This window comes from Bos indicus x Bos taurus, chromosome 10 (assembly GCF_003369695.1).
Source record: "Bos indicus x Bos taurus breed Angus x Brahman F1 hybrid chromosome 10, Bos_hybrid_MaternalHap_v2.0, whole genome shotgun sequence".
Taxonomy (NCBI): Eukaryota; Metazoa; Chordata; class Mammalia; order Artiodactyla; family Bovidae; genus Bos; species Bos indicus x Bos taurus.
The window spans coordinates 64,429,750-64,452,608 of NC_040085.1; the positions used below are offsets into that span (position 1 = coordinate 64,429,750).

The 22,859-nt window shown below is 35.8% G+C and overlaps 1 protein-coding gene across 5 annotated transcripts in view; it reads left to right on the plus strand.

Moving 5' to 3' along the window:
• The window catches only part of ARID4A (AT-rich interaction domain 4A), a 62,316-nt gene that overhangs the window by 22,226 nt on the left and 17,231 nt on the right, over positions 1-22,859 (plus strand). For all 5 annotated transcript variants that reach the window (XM_027554206.1, XM_027554208.1, XM_027554204.1 and 2 more), the window contains exons 12-17: positions 9,062-9,134; positions 10,279-10,373; positions 10,527-10,624; positions 11,334-11,565; positions 16,241-16,491; positions 18,944-19,141. In XM_027554206.1, the coding sequence (XP_027410007.1) occupies positions 9,062-9,134; positions 10,279-10,373; positions 10,527-10,624; positions 11,334-11,565; positions 16,241-16,491; positions 18,944-19,141 (947 nt within the window). The remainder of the gene's footprint in view (positions 1-9,061; positions 9,135-10,278; positions 10,374-10,526; positions 10,625-11,333; positions 11,566-16,240; positions 16,492-18,943; positions 19,142-22,859) is intronic.

Sequence of the window (22,859 nt, forward strand, 5' to 3'; positions counted from 1 at the left end):
AGCAACAAGTGCATTTATTAACATCTTTTCCAAATAACCGTGGAGGAAGACAGTGTACCTTTTAGGTATATTCCATGTGTTAGTTAACTCATTTAAATTACTGCTAGATGGAGTGACTGTTACTATTCTACTTTAAAGAGAAAAGTGAGAGTCAGAAAGGTTAAGTAACTTTCCCAAGATGGCAGAGCTCAAATGTGGAGAACAGAGATTTGAACCCAGGTCTGCTTTGTCTGAACTTTGAAATCTCAACTCTTTTAGACATTTCACAGTATCTCAAGGATAATGGGGATTAAAAAAATCGTATCTAAACTGAAAGAATATTTTGTTTGGCAGTTGAATAAATCATAGAGAAGATTCAGATTCTGTTTTATAAGTGTTAATGGTTTTCTTTGTAATATCACTGTGTTCTTGAGAATGTATATGTAATTGTAGGAAATCATTCATGAAGGTCCACATAATTGCTTACATGAATATTGTCGTCTATTTGTTCAACAATGTTTTGCTAAGTGATATAAACTATTCAGTATATTTTTGGCTGTTTTGAGGTAAAGGGGCTTGGTGGCAGACAAAGAGAACGAGTTTATTGAAAAAGAAGACCTATTTGAGCATCAAAAATATTTGCTTGGAAAACATGGAGTGCTCGTTTCTTTTTAGCATACACAAATATGAATTTATAAAGCAAAATGAGTATACTTTTGTGTGATATAGGGTATACGGTATTTCTTTCCTTTTACTTCCCCTGCAGTATTTGGTTTTTTGCACTCTGAAATCAGAATGGCGGTTCATACTTACAGGCTGCCTACAGAGTTGCCATAGTAACGTGCTGTTGGTTTTAAGTGAGCATGCTCGGAAAGACAGGAAGGTTTTGCAGAGGCTTGGCAGGTTGCCAATGGAGGTTTGCCAGATGCTTTGAAATGGGCTGTCTTTCTTTTCCTTTCATGTAATGTCTGATTTTTATGTGGAAGAGAATGTAAGTAGTGCTGTATAACCCTGCGGATGCTATGCCCTAAGAGGGAAAGCAAATATTTGCAAGTCAGACTGAAAGATGTTCAGACACTGTACTGATTAAGTAGAAGGAGAATCTAACCATTTTGCATGTGAAAGAAAATGCAGCATATAGGTAAGATTTTTTTTTATATGTTACCATTTTGATTGCCAAAAATGAGGTTAAATAAGAATTTTAGATATTGATGATGTGGCTGATATGGTAGGACTCGTAACTGAGCTTAATTGTTTCATGTAAAAGAGACAGTAGGAATCTATTTTTAGAATATTAGAGGATGAAGGCTATTTTTCTGAAACATAAGATAGATTTTGAAATGAAAATGCTAATGACAGTTTGGCAAAATTCAGGATTTAAAGTCTAAATATTAAATGTGATTTTTGTATTTTTATCTGTATTTATTTATAGATTATATGTTTTCAAGGTAAATAGGCCACATTTTCAGGGTGTGAACTGTTGCAGTCTGGGTTTGCCTTTTTTTTTTTTTTTTTTTTTTTAAACATTCAAGTTAGGATCTTATATTGGAAAATACTGAAATACATTAGTCTCTTTATTTTTGTTAATACTTTTAATTGGTATCCCTTTCAAAATGCAATTTCCCTACTCCCTCCCTCCCCCTCTCCCCAAAAAAACCCTGAAATTTTAAACAAAGAGGTTTAAAAAGGCTTTGTAGTAAGGTTAAAGATGATGGCCATAAAATAGTAAGTAATAAATAGTGTTCTTATTATAGCTATTAATTTCATAAAGGTCATAATGTTTTATTTAAGCTGTGAGTAAATGTTAGTAAAAAAGACTAAGAGCAGAGGCAGGCTACCTATTGTTTGCAGGTAGTAAGTAAAGAAATTTAAAAAGGTAAGGACCTTTGTAAGGAGAATGTCTTCTTAAAATCTATTACTTAAATTATGAACCTGTTAAAATTAAGTGAACCAAGATGCTTTTCGTCTACTGAAAAAGAAAAAGCAAAATCACAAAATGTGGTTACTGATTATATGATAATTTAAAACTATATTTCATATTTTAATTTTCTTAGCATATGCTTTATTGTATTGCCTAATGAAACTAATTTCTTCATTTTCTGTGGCTATACAAGTAGATTTTCTTGTGAGATTTTGGTTGCTTTGGGAAAAAAAATCAGCTGCATTTCATGCTCTTGGATTTAAGATTTGGATGCTGAATCATTCTAACCTGTCTTGAACAGTAATTTTTAAAATTTGATGTATTGTAAAACTGAAAAGCATTTTAATCTGTATTTAGCAAAGGAAAAAAGTGGGTATGGTATGAAAGGGAATTAAAATCTGATAAGCCAGGGCCTACCTGGCTTAGTCATTATAGGCCTTTACTACATGAGTGAGGCTAGGCTGTTACATTACATTGTATTTCATTCTTCCAAAATTTAGTTATACTGTGCTTTTCATGAAGATTTAATATTGCTTCACAATGATAAAAAAGAGCTTTTATAACCACTATAACAGTACTTTAGCCTGCCATTTGGTGTTTGTAAATTTTATGCAGTAGAATCAAACAAGTGTTAGACACTTCTGCAGCGCTAATGGGCAGTGGACCTTGTTTTTATATTTGATACTTTGAGTGCCCTAACATTGCCTTAATAAGGAAATTTGAGATTTACCATGGAGGAGCATCTTTTTTACTTAATATTATTTTGAATTTCTGAGCATTAGTGGTTTAGGATTTGAGTACAAGATACATATTTCATGCTTGAGGCTTGAGGAAGAGGCTTGAGAGTCTGATAGGAAGTTTTGATGACTTTAACTTATTGATAATTATATTGAAAAAGATTCTGAAGAATATTTTTGTGGGTATTATATTAGAAAAGATATTACTGAATTTCCTTTTGAATTTTGAAACTGAAAAGTCAGTGTAAACATAAACAATGATATCAGGTATTCATATACTCCTGATTTATATTCACTTTGGATCAATGTAGGACAGTTGTCTAAGAATAAAATAAATAGGTGATTGTTTAGAAGACTGAATTTGACTAGTCTTAGCTCTTTTATCCTTTTGATTTGCTATAGGTAGGCTTATATGTTGGAACCTCCCAAAAATCTTCTCTGCTTTCATACTTAGGAATGAAAATTTGAATTTAGTGAATTTTTATAAAAAATGCTCTTTTTTGTTTAGAAGTATTGATTCACATTTTTCCAATTGTTGAATTTCTAAAAATCACTGTTATTTTTAATTCCTAGGATTATATTCCGTTATTATAAAAATCATAAGTGCCTGATTTTTTTAATTCATGGAAATTTGAATACTTAAATCAAGTGTTATTTGTGTGTGTTTATGCCTTTTTTAGATAAACTGTAAAGGCATTTATTAGTGATCATTCAAGATCACTTTAGGTATAAACCTATAGTAAATGCTTGATAACTCAGAAAAATACTATTAAATCAATAAAATTGATAGAAAAATATAAAGGTAGTGTTACTATTTTAGGTATATCTAATAACTACAGCTGTCAACTAAGTATTTTTAAGCAAGTGTTATAAAGCCAATTTTCAGTAAATAAGTGAAATTTTAGCTTGCATTCAAATATAACTTATTTGCTAAAGTTTAGCCTATTAAATAAGCAAGCAAAAATGACCTAATGTATTTAGCGAAACCTTTTTTTCACAGTGCTAGTATAAAACTCTAACCAAATTAGAATCACCTAATCAGATTAATGAGGATTGCACATTTGTACACACAAATACTGCTACATTTTTATGCATTTATAAAAAAATGTCTTATAGTTACGGTAGTATAACTGACTTTAAAGCCTTAGATTTAATAGCATCCGAACCACAGCTTGATGACTGAAAGTAAGATGAGTGAACCTTTTCAAATAGGGTGGGAGAAATTACTAATTTGTTATATAGGCAAGTGGTTGTTAAACTGTTTTCTGAAATTATGAAACAGTGTCTTACTACATAATGAATGTATCATGCATGATATGTGGTTTTTGAAATTTTCTATTTAAGTGTACCCTACAGAGAAGAATGATAACGACTGTAATTTATCATTAACAAATTTCCTTAGGCCTTCAACACTGTTAGTCAGTTCTCAGTTTCTATAATCATTGTCTCCTTTATGCCAACAACCCTACCCCTACTCCGGTCACTTAGGAAAGAGATTAGGAACTTCACACTGGGAGCCAGCTCTAAACCGTGCCTGCCTGCTCTTCTTTCCTTAATGTACAGTTAATAATATGTTGTCCTCTTCTGTAAGATGAGTCCCTCTTTTTATGGGATCTCATAAGAAGGGATCTCATTCCCTTCTTCCTTGTCTTAGCCTGTGATGTATCCCTTTTCTTCCCAGCATCTTTTTATCTATTCCTTTCTCTTATTCTTCTTATCAGCCTTTTAAAACGTGCTTACATCTCTTCCAGCCTTCTGGAAACTGCCCAGACTCCTTCCATCAACCCCTCCACCTTATGGCCAGATTGCTCAGAGTTATATACACTGTGCTGTTTTCCTGTAATGCCTCTTGTACTTCACCACACCTAAAACAACTTTATTGAGGTCACTAGTGACCTCCAACAAATTTTTGTGCCAAGTTCAACAAATTTTTGTGCCAAGTCCAACAAAGTTTTGTCATGATTTCATTTGACTCCTTAGTAGTATTCAGCATCTTTGACTTGCCTGCCTTCTAAAATCACCTGACATACATGATATTACATTTTTTTCTTGTTTTGTTGTTCATTGTCATTTAGTTGTTAAGTCACGTTCAACTTTGCGACCCCATGGACTGCAGCACACCAGGCTCCTCTGTCCTTCACTATCTCATGGAGTTTGCTCAAATTCTTTCATTTCTGGTTGACTTCCTAACTAAATGATGTACTGACTGCAAATCTATACGTGCATCAAAGATGTCCCATGTCCTTTTTAAAATTAATTTTTATTGGAGTGTAGTTGCTTTACAATGTTATATTAGTTTCTGCCTTTATATCTCTTCTTAGAAGCTCCAGACGTTTCTATTAAACTTTCAATGAGGATTTCTTCATATTTTGTAAGTCCTCAGACTCAATATGTGCAAGACTGTACTCATCTTTTCCCCAAAATCTATCCTTTCCCTGTTTGTTCCTAATTCATTTGAATGGAAGCACCATTCACCCAATTACTCAAGCTAGATAAATGAAAGTCACCTTAATCTTCTCACTCTTGCCTCTTTCTAGTCTGTCACCCTAGTCTAAGCCACTCTTCTCTTTCAACTTAGCTAGACTGCTACAATAGCAACTTGTTCTTCCACATCTCTCCGTGCTTTGCCTACTCCAATCTGTTCTCTGTACTGCATTGAAGTGGGTTTTTTAAAACTAAGTATATAAAAATGTGATTCCTCTTGGAATAAATTAAATTTAGGACACAAAATAATAAAACTAAATGCCAGTCATTGATGATAAAATTGTGACTAAAATCAGCTTGTCTTTAACCTCATGGAATTTATTGAGTATTTTAACACATTGAAACTTTGAGGAGTACAAACACCAGCGTTTACACCTCTCTCTCACTCTCCTGCGTGCTCTCTTACTCTTTCTTTCAGGGGAGGGGTCATCTTTCCATCATCAGGTGGCAAGACTAATTCAGGCATTGATTTTCCTCATTGAGGACTGTGACAGTAGCTCCCGTTTCCCTTCCAATCCATCAAACTTATTCTTGGCAGAGAACTTTTAAAAATATAACTCTGACCTAATTCTTATTTAGCTCTCTCAAACCTCGTATCTACGCTCAGTGTCCAATTCTGATTCTCTAGTATATCATCTAACAAACCATATCATGACATGTCACATTTTGTTGAATTGACTGGTTTTATATTTCTCCACCTCCTGCCAGACTTGAGGCCCCAAAGTGGAAGGCCGAAAGTGCCTTCTCATTTTAATTGTGGTAGAAGTCTGTGATTCATCATGATCAAAAATGTTTGAGCTGAATTTGAGGACATACTATCCAAAATTAGAAATTTCATAAAATAATAGTAGATAGGGTTTCCCTGATGGCTCAGCAGTAAAGAATCCACCTGCAGTGTGAGAGATGACGGTCTGATCCCTGGATCAGGAAGATCCCCTAGAGGAGGAAATGGTAACCTGCTCCAGTATTCTTGCCTGAAAAATCCTATGGACAGAGTAGCCTGGCACACTACAGTCCAAAAGGTCACAAAGAGTTGGACACAACTGAGTGAGCACACATATAGATACACAGCTACCTGTAATACCAGGTAGAGTGGCTATTGCTACTAACTAAAATTGTAAGTTTCTGGAAATTATGAACATATTCATGCCTCTTCTATATCCTTAACTCTCTTTTGCTGACATTTTACTGGATGCATAGTTAGCTTCACATGTTTGACTAAATTAAGGGAAGAAAGCTCATCAGCAGTCTCGTGTACTCTACCTCCCATTATTACGACTCCAACTCCAAAACCCTTGAGGGATGCAGCACCCTCTGGCTCCTGACCAGGAGATAGACCCTGTAGGTGTGAGAATACTGTGAGCAGAGAAAGCACACTGTGATAGCAAACACAAGTCCTAATATTCTAGTCTTAAAGGCAGAGTCTTCTAGTTGGAGACATTGTTTTTCTACTGTATGCAATTTTACTCTAAGGTGACTAACACGATAGCTAATTTTTAAAAAGTGATTGTGTAAGAAATTACTTATTAGATTAAGAAATTTTGATTTTTGCAAAGACCCATCAGGTAAATTTAAAACTTTGTGTATAGCCTCATCTTATATTTTTTAATTGAAATAAATTTTCTCTCAGGCAGTTGCTTTTAACTTAAATTCTTTATTCATTTATATCTTGTTTTAGGGCCATGGTTTCTCATGGACATAAACCACTCTTAATAGTCACTAACTTTTAATTCCAATAAATTTAAATTATTGACTTTTTATCTATAAAGCTATATTCTTCAGCATTAAAAATTTATAAAATGTTTGGTAAAACCTTAATAAATGTCAAATTTGCATTTGATGGGTTCATTTTATTTACTAGCTTTTAGGAGAAACTTTGGTTTCAAATCAATGTTTTTTTTAAAAAAAGTTTTTGCTTTTTACATGTACTGGATACAACAGTCTTTAAATTCTGTAGGATGATAAATACTAAAAATGAGGTATTAGTCTGAGGAGAGACTATTATGATTATGAGGGACAGCCAAAGCATAGAGCCAGTCTGTTATAAGTTGTTTTTGTTTTTCCCCATACCAGAATTCCTTAAAATTCACATCTGAAATAATTCATAGGCTGCCAGATTACTCAGTTGAGTTAACTCATTGGCAGTTGTTTTAATAACCTTGCAAAGGGGGCTTCCCTGGTGGTTAGTGGTGAAGAGTCCATCTGCCAATGCAGGAGACATGGGTCCAGTCCCTGATCCAGGAAGATCCCACATACTGTGGAGCAACTAAGCCCATACCCCACAAGTACTGAGTGTTTCGTGCTCTAGAGCCTGGGAGCCCCAACCGCTGAGCCCACGTGCCACGACTACTGAAGCCCGTGTGCCCTAGAACCCATGCTCTGCAACAGTAGAAGTCACTGCAATGAGAAGCTTGTGCACTGCAACTACAGAAAAGCCTGTGTAGCAACAAAAACTTAGTACAGCCAGAAATAAATAAATTGAAAAACAAAAACTTGAAAAAGCAAAATTTTTTAATTTACTTGGGGAAAAATTGCCACCTGTTGGTTTGAGCATTTAGTATAGTAAACACCTCTGTTAACTCTGTAGTGATTATAAAGTCTGTATATTGCTAATTTTTGAGGCTTACTAGAACTTTGACTTAAGTTTCTTTATATTTTTATTAAAGTGAAACTACTCCAATGTTAGAAATCTTTCTTAATGTAATAAAAGAAAAAAACGAGATTGTACTAAAAGATCTTACTCCGTTTCTCTTGACTGCCTGATGCTTTTTAAAAATTATATATTTTAATTGACCTAGATGGCATCATTTTTTAAAATAGATTTTAATCAACTACATATTTATTGACCTTGGCTATATTATTAGCTATTAAATTTTTTTGAAAATACATGACTTTAATGGGCTTATTGCTCTTTGAACTTGTGAAGTCTCAATGTTTATTGCTTGACACTGCCTTTGCCTTGAGTATGGCTTTGAATTCTTTTGGAACACAAAAATAGTGGTACTCTGAAATTAAATTATGATTTATATGGAAGAAATATATATATATATGTTTTCTTAATTTTCCCAAATACCAGTTTTTAAGTAGTCTATCAGAAAGGGAAATATTTTATTAAAACCCATAATCCATTTGTCTGTATAAGAAGAAATTATTAGGTTTCTATAATTAGTAAAACATAACAAACAAATAGGTATTTGTAGGAATAGTTGTTTCTGCATGAATGTTTCCATTAGTTTTTCTTTTTTTTCCATAGAGCTCAATTTTAGTATGTATTTAGTTTCTGTCCCTAAGAAATAATGTTCATTGTTCTATTTTAAGGGGTTGCAAAGTCAACTACAGAGGCCATGCATGAAAGACAAATGAGAAAAGCAGGCTACTGTGAAGCAAGAGGGGCTGGTGGAGTCTGAGACAAAATAAAATTTATGTGGCTCATTTAAGTTTCTCTAAAACATTGTGCTATCCAAACAAATAACCTTTGCCATGTGACTTTTCTGCCTCTAGTTTATATTCAACAGTAACAAGTTTAATGTATGTGGATTACTTGAAAGTATCATGTTTGTAATTATTATGCTCACCTATCAATATATTCACTCAGAACACATGGTATTTTGAGGATTTTTTTAAAAAACAACAAATGAGGTAAAAATACTCTCAGTCCATTCCAGAACCTTTTCCGCATGGCTAACCTTAGTCCCCATGGTTATAATTGAAGGGAAGTTTCAAGTGATAGATTGGGTAAAGAGTAGAGACTGTGTATCTTGACAGTTGCATCAAACTAGCTGTATCAAAGTATGAATTAAAATCTGACATAGGATTTTGAAAAAAATTCATATTTTCTGGGTTCAGTAAAATTTGGGGTTCACAAAACAAAAAATAAAAAAGAGGACAGTATATCCTCCTTTTGTTCGTTGTTGTATATATTTATGTTTTACCTTTGCAGCCTGAGGAAGAACCTGATCCTGAAGAGAGGGACAACTTCCTCCAACAGCTTTATAAGTTTATGGAAGACAGAGGTATTTTCATGCTTATTATTTAAAAATAGACATTTCTAGGAATTCCCTGACAGTCCAGTGTTTAGGACATGGTGCTTTTGCTGTCATGGGCCCAAGTTCAATCCCTGATCTGGGAACTAGTGCAGCATCATGTCCCCCCAACCCAAAAGGTAGACTTTTTTTTTTTTTTTTTTTTACTGTTTTATGTTCTATGTTTATATATCATTTTTGCTTAAAGCATGGGTATATGGATTTGTATTTTTAGCCTAAGGATCAATTATAGCTGATAATAGTAATTAAGTATTGGGAATAAAGACATCTACTTTATTACTACTACTGTTAGTACTACTAGTATCTATTTTGAGTACAAATAGATACTACAACTACTAATATCTATTTTGAGTACAAATGTAGAGGAAAAGTAGTTGTAATGTAGTTAAATTTTATCTCCTTGAGACTTATAAAACCAGAAAATATTATAATAATAATTGAGTAATAGAAAGTGAACAATCATAATGTAAATCTACATACCCATTATTTACTAATGCTGTTTTTGTGGCAAGTAATCTAGTCTGACCCTTGGTCTCAACAAATTAAACATAACGGATTAGCTCCTATCTAAATAGAGAAGGATTTCTTCTAATAAAGTTAGAAGAAATAGAGCCTTTATAAATCATAGTTCGTGATATTACATCAGTCCTTGGAAATCCTCAGATACATTGGTCCTAGACATTTTGTGGCCTTCAGAAATGATCCTTCAGATTACTACCAACAGTCTTAACATTTGTGTTAAAGCAGTAAAAATGAAACCATGGCCTAAAATGTGCCCTTTTCATTGTGTGTGTTTTTGCCCAGGCTTCTTGAAGCAGCAGCATTATTGGCTACACCTTGCAGGCCCAAGGTTTGATTCAGTTTTATCCAAATTCAGTGGCAGTTAGAGAGGTGATTTTACTAGTTCTGGAAGTATAATAAATCTAAAGATCACCACAATGCTGTATAAAGAATATAGAGAATATTTTGTGTTGTCTTACCTAATTTGAGCATCTTTAAAATATATGCCTCTGATTAATGATATTTGGAAAATTAGAAATTGATAAGCTTTGTTTTCAACTTAGTATTTTCCATTGAAATTAACATTGTATTTTGGCTCTTCAATATTAAAAAGGTACTCCAATCAACAAACCACCTGTTTTGGGCTATAAAGATCTCAACCTCTTCAAGCTCTTCAGACTGGTTTATCATCAAGGTGGATGTGACAGTGTAAGTAAGACTGTAATGAAAATTAAAATTGTCTAGTGTTGGACTGTTATATGTACTTTAGGTAATAAACACATTTTCTTAATGAACATAGAATATTAGTATAAAGATTATTTCCCTTTGCAAACGTTAACAAATAAAAACTTAATTTTCCAGATTGATAGTGGTGCTGTATGGAAGCAAATTTATATGGACCTTGGCATTCCTATTTTGAATTCAGCTGCTTCCTACAATGTAAAAACTGCTTATAGAAAGTAAGTAGTATAGTTTATTCATCAAAGAATACATAATTACAAGGAATATTTTCCATTTAATTTGTTAACAGTTAAATAAGAACACATCAAAGAACATTAAAGTTAGAGAAGGTACATAAAAAGGTTTAGTTTAGTGGATACTGTGATTGAAAGTTCAGTTCAGTTCAGTCGCTCAGTCATGTCTGACTCTTTGCAAACCCATGAATCGCAGCACTCCAGGCCTCCCTGTCCATCACCAACTCCCGGAGTTCACCCAGACTCACATCCATCGAGTCAGTGATGCCATCCAGCCATCTCATCCTCTGTTGTCCCCTTCTCCTCCTGCCCCCAATCGCTCCAGTGCCACAAGTCTGCTTTACTCCATTTTTCATGTTTGGATTTTGTTTTCAAAATTAGAGATACAGGCAGTATCTTTAATTGTCTGAAATTACATGTTATAGAATTGTATCTTTTATAGTGAACAGTCTTCATATTAAAACTATGATAGCTGTGTTCCATTATCACAAGCTCAGATTTTTCAGGAAAGAAATTTTATTTTCTGGTCAGTATTTCTACTATCCTATATAAAACACCAAGAAACCAGTAACAGGAAAAGTACTTTGTATTAAAAGGCTTGAGTTTTACTTTTCAAAAAATATTTGTTTAATATATAGTTCTCAAGTTAAATATAATGACTAATATTTCTTAAAATGAAATATCATTTGTTTAGGTATCTCTATGGTTTTGAGGAGTACTGCCGTTCTGCAAATATTCAGTTCAGAACTATTCACCACCATGAACCAAAAGTAAAAGAGGAAAAAAAAGACTTAGAAGAATCCATGGAAGAGGCTCCAAAAGTAGATCAAGAAATGCCTTTAGTAGAAGTGAAGAGTGAACCTGAGGAAAATATTGATTCAAACAGTGAAAGTGAAAGAGAAGAAGTAGAATTAAAATCTCCAAGGGTGAGTACTTAATACTAATTTTATCTATTTTTTTAAGCATTATTTTAGTCTTTTTAATATGGGCGATTTCAGATATATACAAAAATACTCCTATGAACCTAGTTTATTTTGTAGTATTTAGTTATGCTTCAGCCAGGCTAGCTTCACTCCCTTTCTCTAAATATATCACATATTATTTCTTTTACCTTAAAAACCATTCCTTCTCTTGTTCTCTATTTATATCTGTTCAAGCCATTCTCAAGTGAGGTCAGTCTCAAATATTCACTTCCTTTGAGTCTTTTACTAACGTGTCACCTCACTGAAGCAAATCCTGGTCAAGCATGTCTGCTCAGTCACTGAGTCGTGTCCAGCTCTTTGTGATCTCATGTTTAGGTCTGCCAGGGTCCTCTGTCCATGGGATTCTCCAGGCAAGAATACTGGAGCAGGATGCCATTTCCTCCTCCAGGGTATCTTCCCAACCCAAGGATCAAACCAGCATCTCCTCCTTTGACAGGTGTATTCTTTTACCACTGAGCCACCTGGGAAGCCCCTATCCTGTTCAATCCCTCTAATGTTGCTTTGTCTGTAATTTACTTATTTATTCTGTTTATTATTTATTGTTTCTTTTACCATACTCTGGACTAGAATCACACTCCACAACAGCAGGGATTAGTGTTATTCCATTCGTTCAGAGATCCCAGGCATCTAGAATAGTGCCTTGCACATATTAAGGACTTACTAGATGGTTGAGTGAATGAATCTCCTGTTTATAATACCTGTGTCCTCAGCCAGGTGGGATCTTTGCTTTCTCTTTACTTACTCCACAACACACTGTACAGCTCTTGTGGCAGTTTTTCATGCCCTGCCTTCTTTCCTAGTCACATGCATCCTGGTTTTATCTTCTAACTCTGCTCTTCCTCTCCATTAATATATAATTCAAGTCAGGAATTGTCACCCACTGTTTTGATCATTGTCTGATGATGTCTACACAGTAGGTTTTATCAAATTTTAGAAGTAGAAAAAAAAATTTACCACATTGTGAAAGGAGTTCAGTTATTGTAATCAGATTAGATCAGATCAGTCGCTCAGTCGAGTCCAACTCTTTGCAACCCCATGAATTTCAGCACGCCAGGCCTCCCTGTCCATCACCAACTCCCAGAGTTCACTGAGCCTCACGTCCATCGAGTCAGTGATGCCATCCAGCCATCTCATCCTCTGTCGTCCCCTTCTCCTTGCCCCCAATCCCTCCCAGCATCAGAGTCTTTTCCAATGAGTCAACTCTTCGCATGAGGTGGCCAAAGTACTGGAGTTTCAGCTTTAGCATCATTCCTTCCAAAGAACACCCAGGACTGATCTCCTTCAGAATGGACTGGTTGGATCTTCTTGCAGTCCAAGGGACTCTCAAGAGTCTTCTCCAACACCACAGTTCAAAAGCATCAATTCTTCCGTGCTCAGCCTTCTTCACAGTCCAACTCTCACATCCATACATGACCACAGGAAAACCATAGCCTTGACTAGACGAACCTTTGTTGGCAAAGTAATTTCTCTGATTTTGAATATGCTATCTAGGTTGGTCATAACTTTCCTTCCAAGGAGTAAGCGTCTTTTAATTTCATGGCTGCAGTCACCATCTGCAGTGATTTTGGAGCCCAAAAAAATAAAGTCTGACACTGTTTCCCCATCTATTTCCCATGAAGTGAAGGGACCGGATGCCATGATCTTCGTTTTCTGAATGTTTTAATGTTTCTGAGCTTTAAGCCAGCTTTTTCACTCTCCACTTTCACTTTCATCAAGAGGCTTTTGAGTTCCTCTTCACTTCCTGCCATAAGGGTGGTGTCATCTGCATATCTGAGGTGATTGATATTTCTCCTGGCAATCTTGATTCCAGCTTGTGTTTCTTCCAGCCCAGCTTTTCTCATGCTGTACTCTGCATATAAGTTAAATAAGCAGGGTGACAATATACAGCCTTGACGTACTCCTTTTCCTATTTGGAACCAGTCTGTTGTTCCATGTCCAGTTCTAACTGTTGCTTCCTGACCTGCATACAAATTTCTCAAGAGGCAGGTCAGGTGTTCTGGTATTCCCATCTCTTTCAGAATTTCCCACAGTTTATTGTGATCCACACAGTCAAAGGCTTTGGCATAGTCAATAAAGCAGAAATAGATGTTTTTCTGGAACTCTCTTGCTTTCTCCATGATCCAGCAGATGTTGGCAATTTGATCTCTGGTTCCTCTGCCTTTTCTAAAACCAGCTTGAACATCTGGAAGTTCACGGTTCACATATTGCTGAAGCCTGGCTTGGAGAATCTTGAGCATGACTTTACTAGCGTGTGAGATGAGTGCAATTGTTCGGTAGTTTGAGCATTCTTTGGCATTGCCTTTCTTTGGGATTGGAATGAAAACTGACCTTTTCCAGTCCTGTGGCCAGTGCTGAGTTTTCCAAATTTGCTGGCATATTGAGTGCAGCACTTTCACAGCATTATCTTTCAGGATTTGGAATAGTTCAACTGGAATTCCATCACCTCCACTAGCTTTGTTCATAGTGATGCTTTCTAAGGCCCACTTGACTTCACATTCCAGGATGTCTGGCTCTATGTCAGTGATCACACCATCATGATTATCTGGGTCATGAAGATCTTTTTTGTACAGTTCTTATGTGTGTTCTTGCCATCTCTTCTTAATATCTTCTGCTTCTGTTAGGTCCATACCATTTCTGTCCTTTATTGTGCCCATCTTTGCATGAAATGTTCCTTGGTATCTCTGATTTTCTTGAAGAGATCCCTAGTCTTTCCCATTCTGTTGTTTTCCTCTATTTCTTTGCATTGATCGCTGAAGAAGGCTTTCTTATCTCTTCTTGCTATTCTTTGGAACTCTGCATTCAGATGTTTATATCTTTCCTTTTCTCCTTTGCTTTTCGCTTCTCTTCTTTTCACAGCTATTTGTAAGTGAAATTGTATTTAATAAAAGACACGACGAAGTCATCTCTTGTATTTGCTCAGAAACCATTTTTTAAAACTGTCCATTTTACTTAGTAAGTGGCACTTTCTGGTGAATTTCATGAAACCTCCAGAGTACTTTGTTTCTTTTCTTAATTTTTAAAGATTATGGTAAAGAAACATGACATTTGTCATCTTAACCATTTTTACATGCACAGTTCAGTGGCATTAACTACATTCATATTGTCTTATAACCATCACCATCATCTATCTCCAAAACTTTTTTCATCTTGGGAAATTGAAACTCGGCCTGTTGAAACTCCTCATTCTTCTCTTCCCCAGCCTCTGGTAACCATCAGTCTACTTTATGTCACTATGAATTTGACTACTCTGGATATCTCATATAAGTGGAATTAGATAGTACTTGTCCTTTTGTGACTGGTTTATTTCATTCAGCAGAAGGTCTTCAAGGTTCATCCATGTATGGATTAGAATTTCCTTCCTTTTTAAGACTGAATAATACCCCATTCTATGTATTGTGGACATACTTGCTTGTCATTACATAAAGAGCTTCCTCATCTTATGTAAAATATCTGCAGACTATTGCATAGTATTGATGTACCATAAATTTACCTTCCTCAAAATTTTCTCCAGTTTTTTATGATTACAGAAAGCACTGCAGTAAATATACTTACAAAAATGTCCTCCAAATTTATCTAAATATAGAGACTTGTAAAAATGTCCTCCTTATTTATCTGAATACAGACTTCTAAAAATGAGATTTCTGGGACAAAGGTACAAGTTATACAAATTTAAAATTTTATGGATAACAGATGCTTTCATTCATTTACCTACAAATTCTTAAAAGAGTACCTGCCCATGTGCCAGACACTGTTTAGATCTGAGGTTATAGACGTGAGTAAGACAAAGACCCTACACTCATGGAACTTAAGTTCTTTTTTTTCCCCCTACTGTTGATGTTCAAATAGTACATAGTCAGGAACTAGGCAAAACATTTGTTAAACTGAGATAATAATTGTAAAGTATTCTAGTGCTCCCAAAGTTGTTGGCTCTTTTTTTCCCTTTAATCCTCACTTTATTTCAAGTAGGGGGGAATTCTGCCAGTGTGCAGAAGTTGACTGGAAGGAGAATTTAGGAGAAAATGAAATGGCTCAACAGTTTCCTGGTCAGTTGAGCAGGCAACTAGAGACTGGATAACAGCTGCTGAGGTATTAACAAGTTACTGCTGGCCTAGTGAGCTCTCTAGATGCAAAGAAATAAGCTCACTTTTCGGGCATTAATACAATTCAGTTATTTTAAAATACAGTGATAATGTAAATTTTATCTTAGTAAACAATAGAGTTAGAGATGAAAGAACTTCCAGAAAATTAAGGGACTGATTTATTTTTCTTATTAACATATCATTGACACTTAGATAATTCTTAAAAATTTTTATTGTAGTCAAGAAGTATTAAAATGAGATAAAATAATATAGTGAACACAGGAGAAAATTTTTATTTTTCATGTAGTATGTAGCCAGGGGACGTGATAGATTTGGACATAAGTAATTTACACGGGTTGATTTTTTACTTTGAGAGGAAGCAAAAAGTACACAGGAGTTGACGGGTTATCAGTATCATGTCTCAAGCTAGAAAGAAGACTAGTCATTGCCATGATGGTTTAAGAAAAAGATAACATTTTTCTATATTTTTTTCCCCTTTGTAGTGATAATTCCTTTAAAGTTTTCATCCTTTCTACTAGGGACGAAGGAGAATTGCTCGAGATGCAAATTCTATTAAAAAGGAAATTGAAGAAGAAAAAACAGAAGACAAATTAAGAGAGAATGATACAGAAAATAAGGATGTAGATGATGACAGTGAAACTGCAGAGAAGAAGGAAAACGAACTACTACTGGGGAGAAAAAATACACCAAAGCAAAAGGAGAAGAAAATTAGAAAGCAGGAGGATTCTGACAAAGACTCAGAGGAAGAGGAAGAGAAAAGCCAAGAGAGGTACATTATCTTACGTTTGTTCTCCAGAAACGCCTGTCTGGGGTGCAGCAGCGCTCTGTTCCTGCTTAGAGGTTCAGGTTTGAGGGAATGCTTTCTTATTGGGACTTCCATTCCTCTTGTCTGATGAAGGTGAGACACATTGTGAAGATGATGTGTATCGCCTTTCGGAATTGGAGAATATACTGGTCGCACCATTTTAATAGCACTTGTGCCCTAAACAGTGGCCTCAAAGAAGGCTGCGCCACCCAGTCAAAAGAAAGGTCCTGCAGTTGACAGCAGGGAAGGGAGCTGGAGAAAAATGGAGGAAGTGGACAAGAGGAAACAGCGACAGCAAAAATTCCATTTTAAAAAAGGTACAATGTGGGAAAGCTAACAAACACATGGGTGCACAGTACTAGCAGATGTTTCTGTGTGTTAGCTTTATCTAAGACAGTTTTCTTTTCCAAGTTATTATATTAGAATAAGTGGCATGCACCCCTGATTCTAGTTTGGAAAATTCATTCTTGCCCCACATCACATTGAATTTTGGCTTTTTAATGTTCATCCTGTTTGCTGTTGAGTGAAAACTGTTGGTTTTTTTTCATGTATTATACACATATGGACTGAATTGACTTAAAAATAACCAGAGATTAGGCAGTCCAGCTAGATCATGGTAATGTCCAACTATGTTTAGTGGCCATTTCTTTATTGTCAAATGGATTTACTAATTTTTAGACACTACTAAAAAATGAATTTTAACTCAGCAACAGCATAACACACTTACTTGTGTAGATGCTCTCCTCCAGTTATTTTTCAATGCTAAATTTTCTAGAAATTTGAGTTATTAGGCAAAATTGAGAAAAGTGGCCTGCTGTTTCCAACTAGTGGCTGACACCCATCTGAAAATTAACCGTTGAAAAAATAACTGCAAAAATAGTAATGATTGGTGAGTGGGAGAGGTAATTTTATGATTCAGCATAAATGGGTACAGGAGCATTCACAGTCACGTGTGAATTAGAATAGTAAGTAAAGAAAGTTCTATAGTGAAATACGATTAGGATTAGGGAAAGTAGGAGGAAATAATTGGAATTGAGTATAATGATAGAGTGTAGTAATTCAAATATTTGGACAGTAAATTTAATAAGGTAAGGTAGACTATTTAAAAAGTAAGGCCTAACTATAGTTTGAAGATTTGTTAAAAATAAGCATCAAAATGTGTATGTTTTATAGTATGTATGTAATACACACTATATATATATGCATATATATATATACATACACACCACGTGCTTTAAAAAGCCTTTATAATTGATATGTAAATAGAATATTTATTTTAGAGACATAAAGTTTCACAGACTTGAATATGAAGGACATTATTTCCTTTTATTAAATAAAACTGAATATACAAACAGTCTGTATTCTCATTTAATAGCAGGAATCCTGGAAATAGCCTTTTTTTTTTTAATCTATAGAGACTTCTGTTTTAAGTAGTTTTTTATGGTGTTTTGAAATTACCTCATCAGAATATAATTGGAAGGTGCCCTTGTAAAGAAAACATTCCCACTGCTAATGAGTTGTCAAAGTTTCTTCATGTTGGGTCCCCCAGTGATCCCTAAAATAATGCCCTGTGTTTATGACAGAAGATAGTAACTCCTCTTAAGGTTTTTAAAACTCCTGTGCCACTAGAGTGATCTTTGATGCAAATCTGTTCTGAATATTTGCTGGGCTAATAAAGAATGTTTGTTTAAAAATATTACAAATACTTGGACCTCCCTATGTGAATCTCCTTTATATATGATTATCAAAACAAAAACTGATGGGAGATGTGTAAAAACAAATAGGAACCGATGTAAGATATGCAAAACCTTCGTTCTTCCGGTGCTATCCCACAGTGATGACAAAACACCTAACACCCAGATGTCTGTTGTTTCTTCGTGAGGGTGGGGAAACCTTTATAAACTAGTTTAAAAGAGTTACTAAGGTAGTTAGCCCTTGTTCATTATTTTTCCCACCAAAAACGTCTGGGTTAAGAACCACTCTGAATTGAGCAAAAAGTACTAGTCAAGTAGACAAGACATTTCAGTTGCAGAAAGTTAAAAACTATCTTTAGGTCATTTTCACATACAAGGTGGCGCTTGAATCCTAAAGACTTCTTCAAAGCATGTTGTTGTAATTTTGTTTTATCAAAAGTGATTTATTTGATTCCACATCACCATTAACTGTGATGACTGACTTGCCTTTAAGAAGTACGGATTTACTTTTGGTACAGTGCACCTTGTCATAATAAATCAGTTCCCTACTAAGTAGTCTATGAAAATCTTCTCCTTCTCCTCCTTCTTCTCCTCCTCCACTGACATGTTATGAAGGTAATAATTAGGTTGTGACTCTTCTACATGTTGGATTCTTTTAGCATATATTATTTTGTTTTCCATTAAGTTATCAGTAGCATTATCAGTGTTATAACTTACTGCAGGGAAGAAACTGAAAGCAAATGTGACTCTGAAGGGGAGGAAGATGAGGAAGACACAGAACCCTGCCTAACAGGCACCAAAGTGAAAGTAAAATATGGACGGGGGAAAACGCAGAAGATCTACGAAGCCAGTATTAAAAGCACTGAAATTGATGATGGAGAAGTTTTATACTTGGTACATTACTATGGATGGAATGTCAGGTAAGCAAGAAATGTATTTTCTTATTTTGAAATTTGTTTTTGGTTCAGAAAGATCATTTTTAATGTTTTGAAGAACTAAAGCAAATAGTATATATGCACTTACACAGCACACCTTGCATTTGAATTTTCCAGGACTTTGAACATTCCTACTATTTTACTTCCCATGTCAGTACATCCAGCCAGAGATCACCAGGATCACATCTGTACCTGAACAAACTGGGTTTGCTACTCATCTGCAGTAAGGGAGGACACCTGACTTAGGGAACCATGTGGCATGTCAGTTAGAGGGTGGGTCATGAAAGCTCAGGGTACCACCTTTGGGAGTAGCAACAGCTCAGGGTTCTGTGGAAACATCCTTTAGAGAGCTGGACCCATGGCTCCCAACATTGCAAGTGGTTTTGCTTGTTTACTTGTTAAATTTATCAGAAATCAAGCCTGTATCAAGCACTGTAATAGGTTTGAATTGGAAAATTAATAGATAAGAATGTTAGATAAGACTTAGATCTGAGCTTCTGTTAGGTGATTTTAAGAGGGTTTAGGAAATAGGGCTTTGCTCTAGACTGGATGCTGTCAAGAAGCAGAGGATAATTCTGATTGGTTATCTTAATCTTACCTGTAAGAAGGGAAGACTAAACCAAGGTTAATGCTATCTTTGGACTTCCCCCCAATGGCTCAGTGGATAAAGAATCCGTCTGCAATGCAGGAGACACAGGAGATGCAGGTTTGATCCCAGGGCCAGGAAGATCGCCTGGAGAAGGGAAAGGGCAACCCACTCCAGTATTCTTGCCTGGAAAATCATGGACAGAGGAGCTTGGCGGGCTATAGTCCATGGGGGTTGCAAGACTTGGACACAATTTAGCGACTAAACCACCCCCCAACTACCACCACCACCACAATGCTGTCATTGGTAAAGCAGTAGCAGTCTCTCAGGGTATAAAGGATGTTTGGTCATTTTTGTGGCCTGGACAGTGTTCCTGTTTTTTTTTTGTGTTGAGACACAACTGGGAAGTGGTCTTTTTTTTGTCTTGATACATCATGGTCATGCAACAGACCTGTCTGATATTGATGTTCTGTGAAGTTGTTTATGTGCAACAGGAGAACAACATGCCCTAGCTGTGAGGGCCAGGACGGCTCTGTAGCAACAGCAAGGCCCAGCTAATAGTACCAGGCCAGTTGCTGGATGTCAGGGACTACTTTTCTCTCTATTCTTTAGGAAGTTTTGTGTGTTCACTGTATCTGCGGGCCCTGTAGTTGCTTGGAGCCCAGATGTTCCAGAATTTCCCTACATACTCAGTTCCCTCATCTCTGAGTTGGGAAATACAGAGAATCTACTTTATAGGGATTTTTGTGAGAAGTAGTGCTAATTATATTAACATGAAAATTCATATAGTTAGTGCCTGGCACTTAGTTAAGTGCTCAGCAAACGTTAATTGCTTTCTTTAGTGGGGGCATGTTTGGCTTCTGTCCTCTCACATCATTTTAAAAAGAATATGGATTGACTGAATAGCATATAAAACTTTAAAATTTCTTGCAAATCAAAACCACAATGAGGTACCATCTCACTCCAGTCAGAATGGCTGCTATCAAACAGTCTACAAACAATAAATGCTGGAGAGGGTGTGGAGAAAAGGGAACGCTCTTACACTGTTGGGAATGCAAACTAGTACAGCCACAATGGAGAACAGTGTGGAGATTCCTTTAAGAACTGGAAATGGAACTGCCATACGATCCAGCAATCCCACTTCTGGGCATACAAACTGAGGAAACCAGAATTGAAAGAGACACATGTACCCCAATGTTCATCGCAGCACTGTTTACAATAGCTAGGACATGGAAGCAACCTACATGTTCATCGGCAGACGAATGGATAAGAAAGCTGTGGTACATTTACACAATGAAATATTACTCAGCTCTTAAAAAGAACGCATTTGAGTCAGTTCTAATGAGATGGATGAAACTGGAGCCTATTACAGAGTGAAGTAAGTCAGAAAGAAAAACACCAATACAGTATATTAACACATATATATGGAATTTAGAAAGATGGTAACAACGACCCTATATGCAGGACAGCAAAAAAGACACAGATGTAAAGAACAGACTTTGGACTCTGGGAGAAGGTGAGGATGGGATAATTTGAGAGAAGAGCATTGAAACATGTATATTACCATATGTGAAATAGATGACCATATGTAAAATAGATGACATCGAACCAGTCCAAGTTCGATGCATGAAACAGGGCACTCAAAGCTGGTGCACTGGGATGACCCATAAGGGATGGGATGGGGAGGGAGGTGGGAGTAGGGTTCAGGATGGGGGGACACAAGTACACCCGTGACTGATTCATGTTGCTGTATGGCACAAACCACCACAATATTGTAAAGTAATTAGTCTCCAATTAAAAATAAATAATTTTAAAAGTAAAAATTAAAAAAAAAACTTTAAAATTTCTTTTCTTTTTTCTCAGGTCAGCTCTTGTACCCTTCACATTTCTGCCAACACTAAAAACAAACTTTCTTGTCCATCTCTCAGTAGTTTTGTATGTATTGAATTCAGGGATAAAGACTACACTTGACAACCTTAACACGTCTCCCTACTTTGCACGTGCAGCCCAATGTAGCCTTCTTTTCTCCTCAGAGTCTACATAGTTCACAACCATCCGCTTTTACTTACCATCAGTGTGTCTGTTCTGTTGTCTAGACTGTCCCCCTCCTAGCGTCCTTCTCTTTTTATCTCTTTAAATTTTTTACTGTATGACTCTTAACAGTCATTTTATTATACGATCATGTTTGTTCTAACTGGTTATCTTCCTACCTAGCTGGAATTCACATGGTTAATAGTTTTTCATTGGCCTTCCACCCTGCTAGATAGATACTGGGATAATGCATGAGAAGATCATGTTTAAACCATAGTGTAGAGTCATGGGACTGGGTCAGCTGAACTTGTGCCTATTGGAACAGGGTCCTTCTTTTGCATGGGTTAATGGTGATTGGGTTACAAAGTGAAGGTGTGGTTTGCATCACTAGGGTGCAGTTCAAAGCAAGGACTGCCTGTAGTTTTTTTCTTTTTTTTTTTTAGCTAAAATGTACAGATTTTAGATTTTGGTTCATCTCTATAAATACCTATAAATATACATTAAACATATAAATTATAGGTAGCTCTATAAATATATACTTATATAATGTAAAAGCTGTTATTTAGTTCTAGGAGGTTTAATTTCTTATTTGCCCCTGATTAGTAACTTGGACTGGCTATATTAAAATCTAGAAGTTATGTCAGTATTATGGGAAAGGGGAAAATGGGTTTTCAGAATAAACTTAAAATACCTCTAAAAGAAATTTCAGTTTTAGAGGTGTACAGTTCAGAATAAAATTTTTTTAGAAATACTGGAGGCTAGAGAGAGTTCTGGAGGAAAAGAGTTGAAAAGGACTTCATAAACTAATCTAGAACTCATCATACTACAAGTTTAAATTTATCTCACTTGTTTTGCATTATTTGGTTACAGAATCAGCTTATTTAATTAAGCTCAGATGAGTGGGAGTTGTGGGGAAAAAGGCAGTGCAAACAGCCTTGAATCCATTTAGTTTGCCTACCCTATTCTCCCTCTTAAACCTGTCTGCCCTGATAAACTCTTGCTGTGCCCTGTTGGTGGCAGGTACCCAAAACACCCAGTGCAGTGCCTGGCACACATACTGCCAGCAGGTGAGCACCCGTGCCCTTC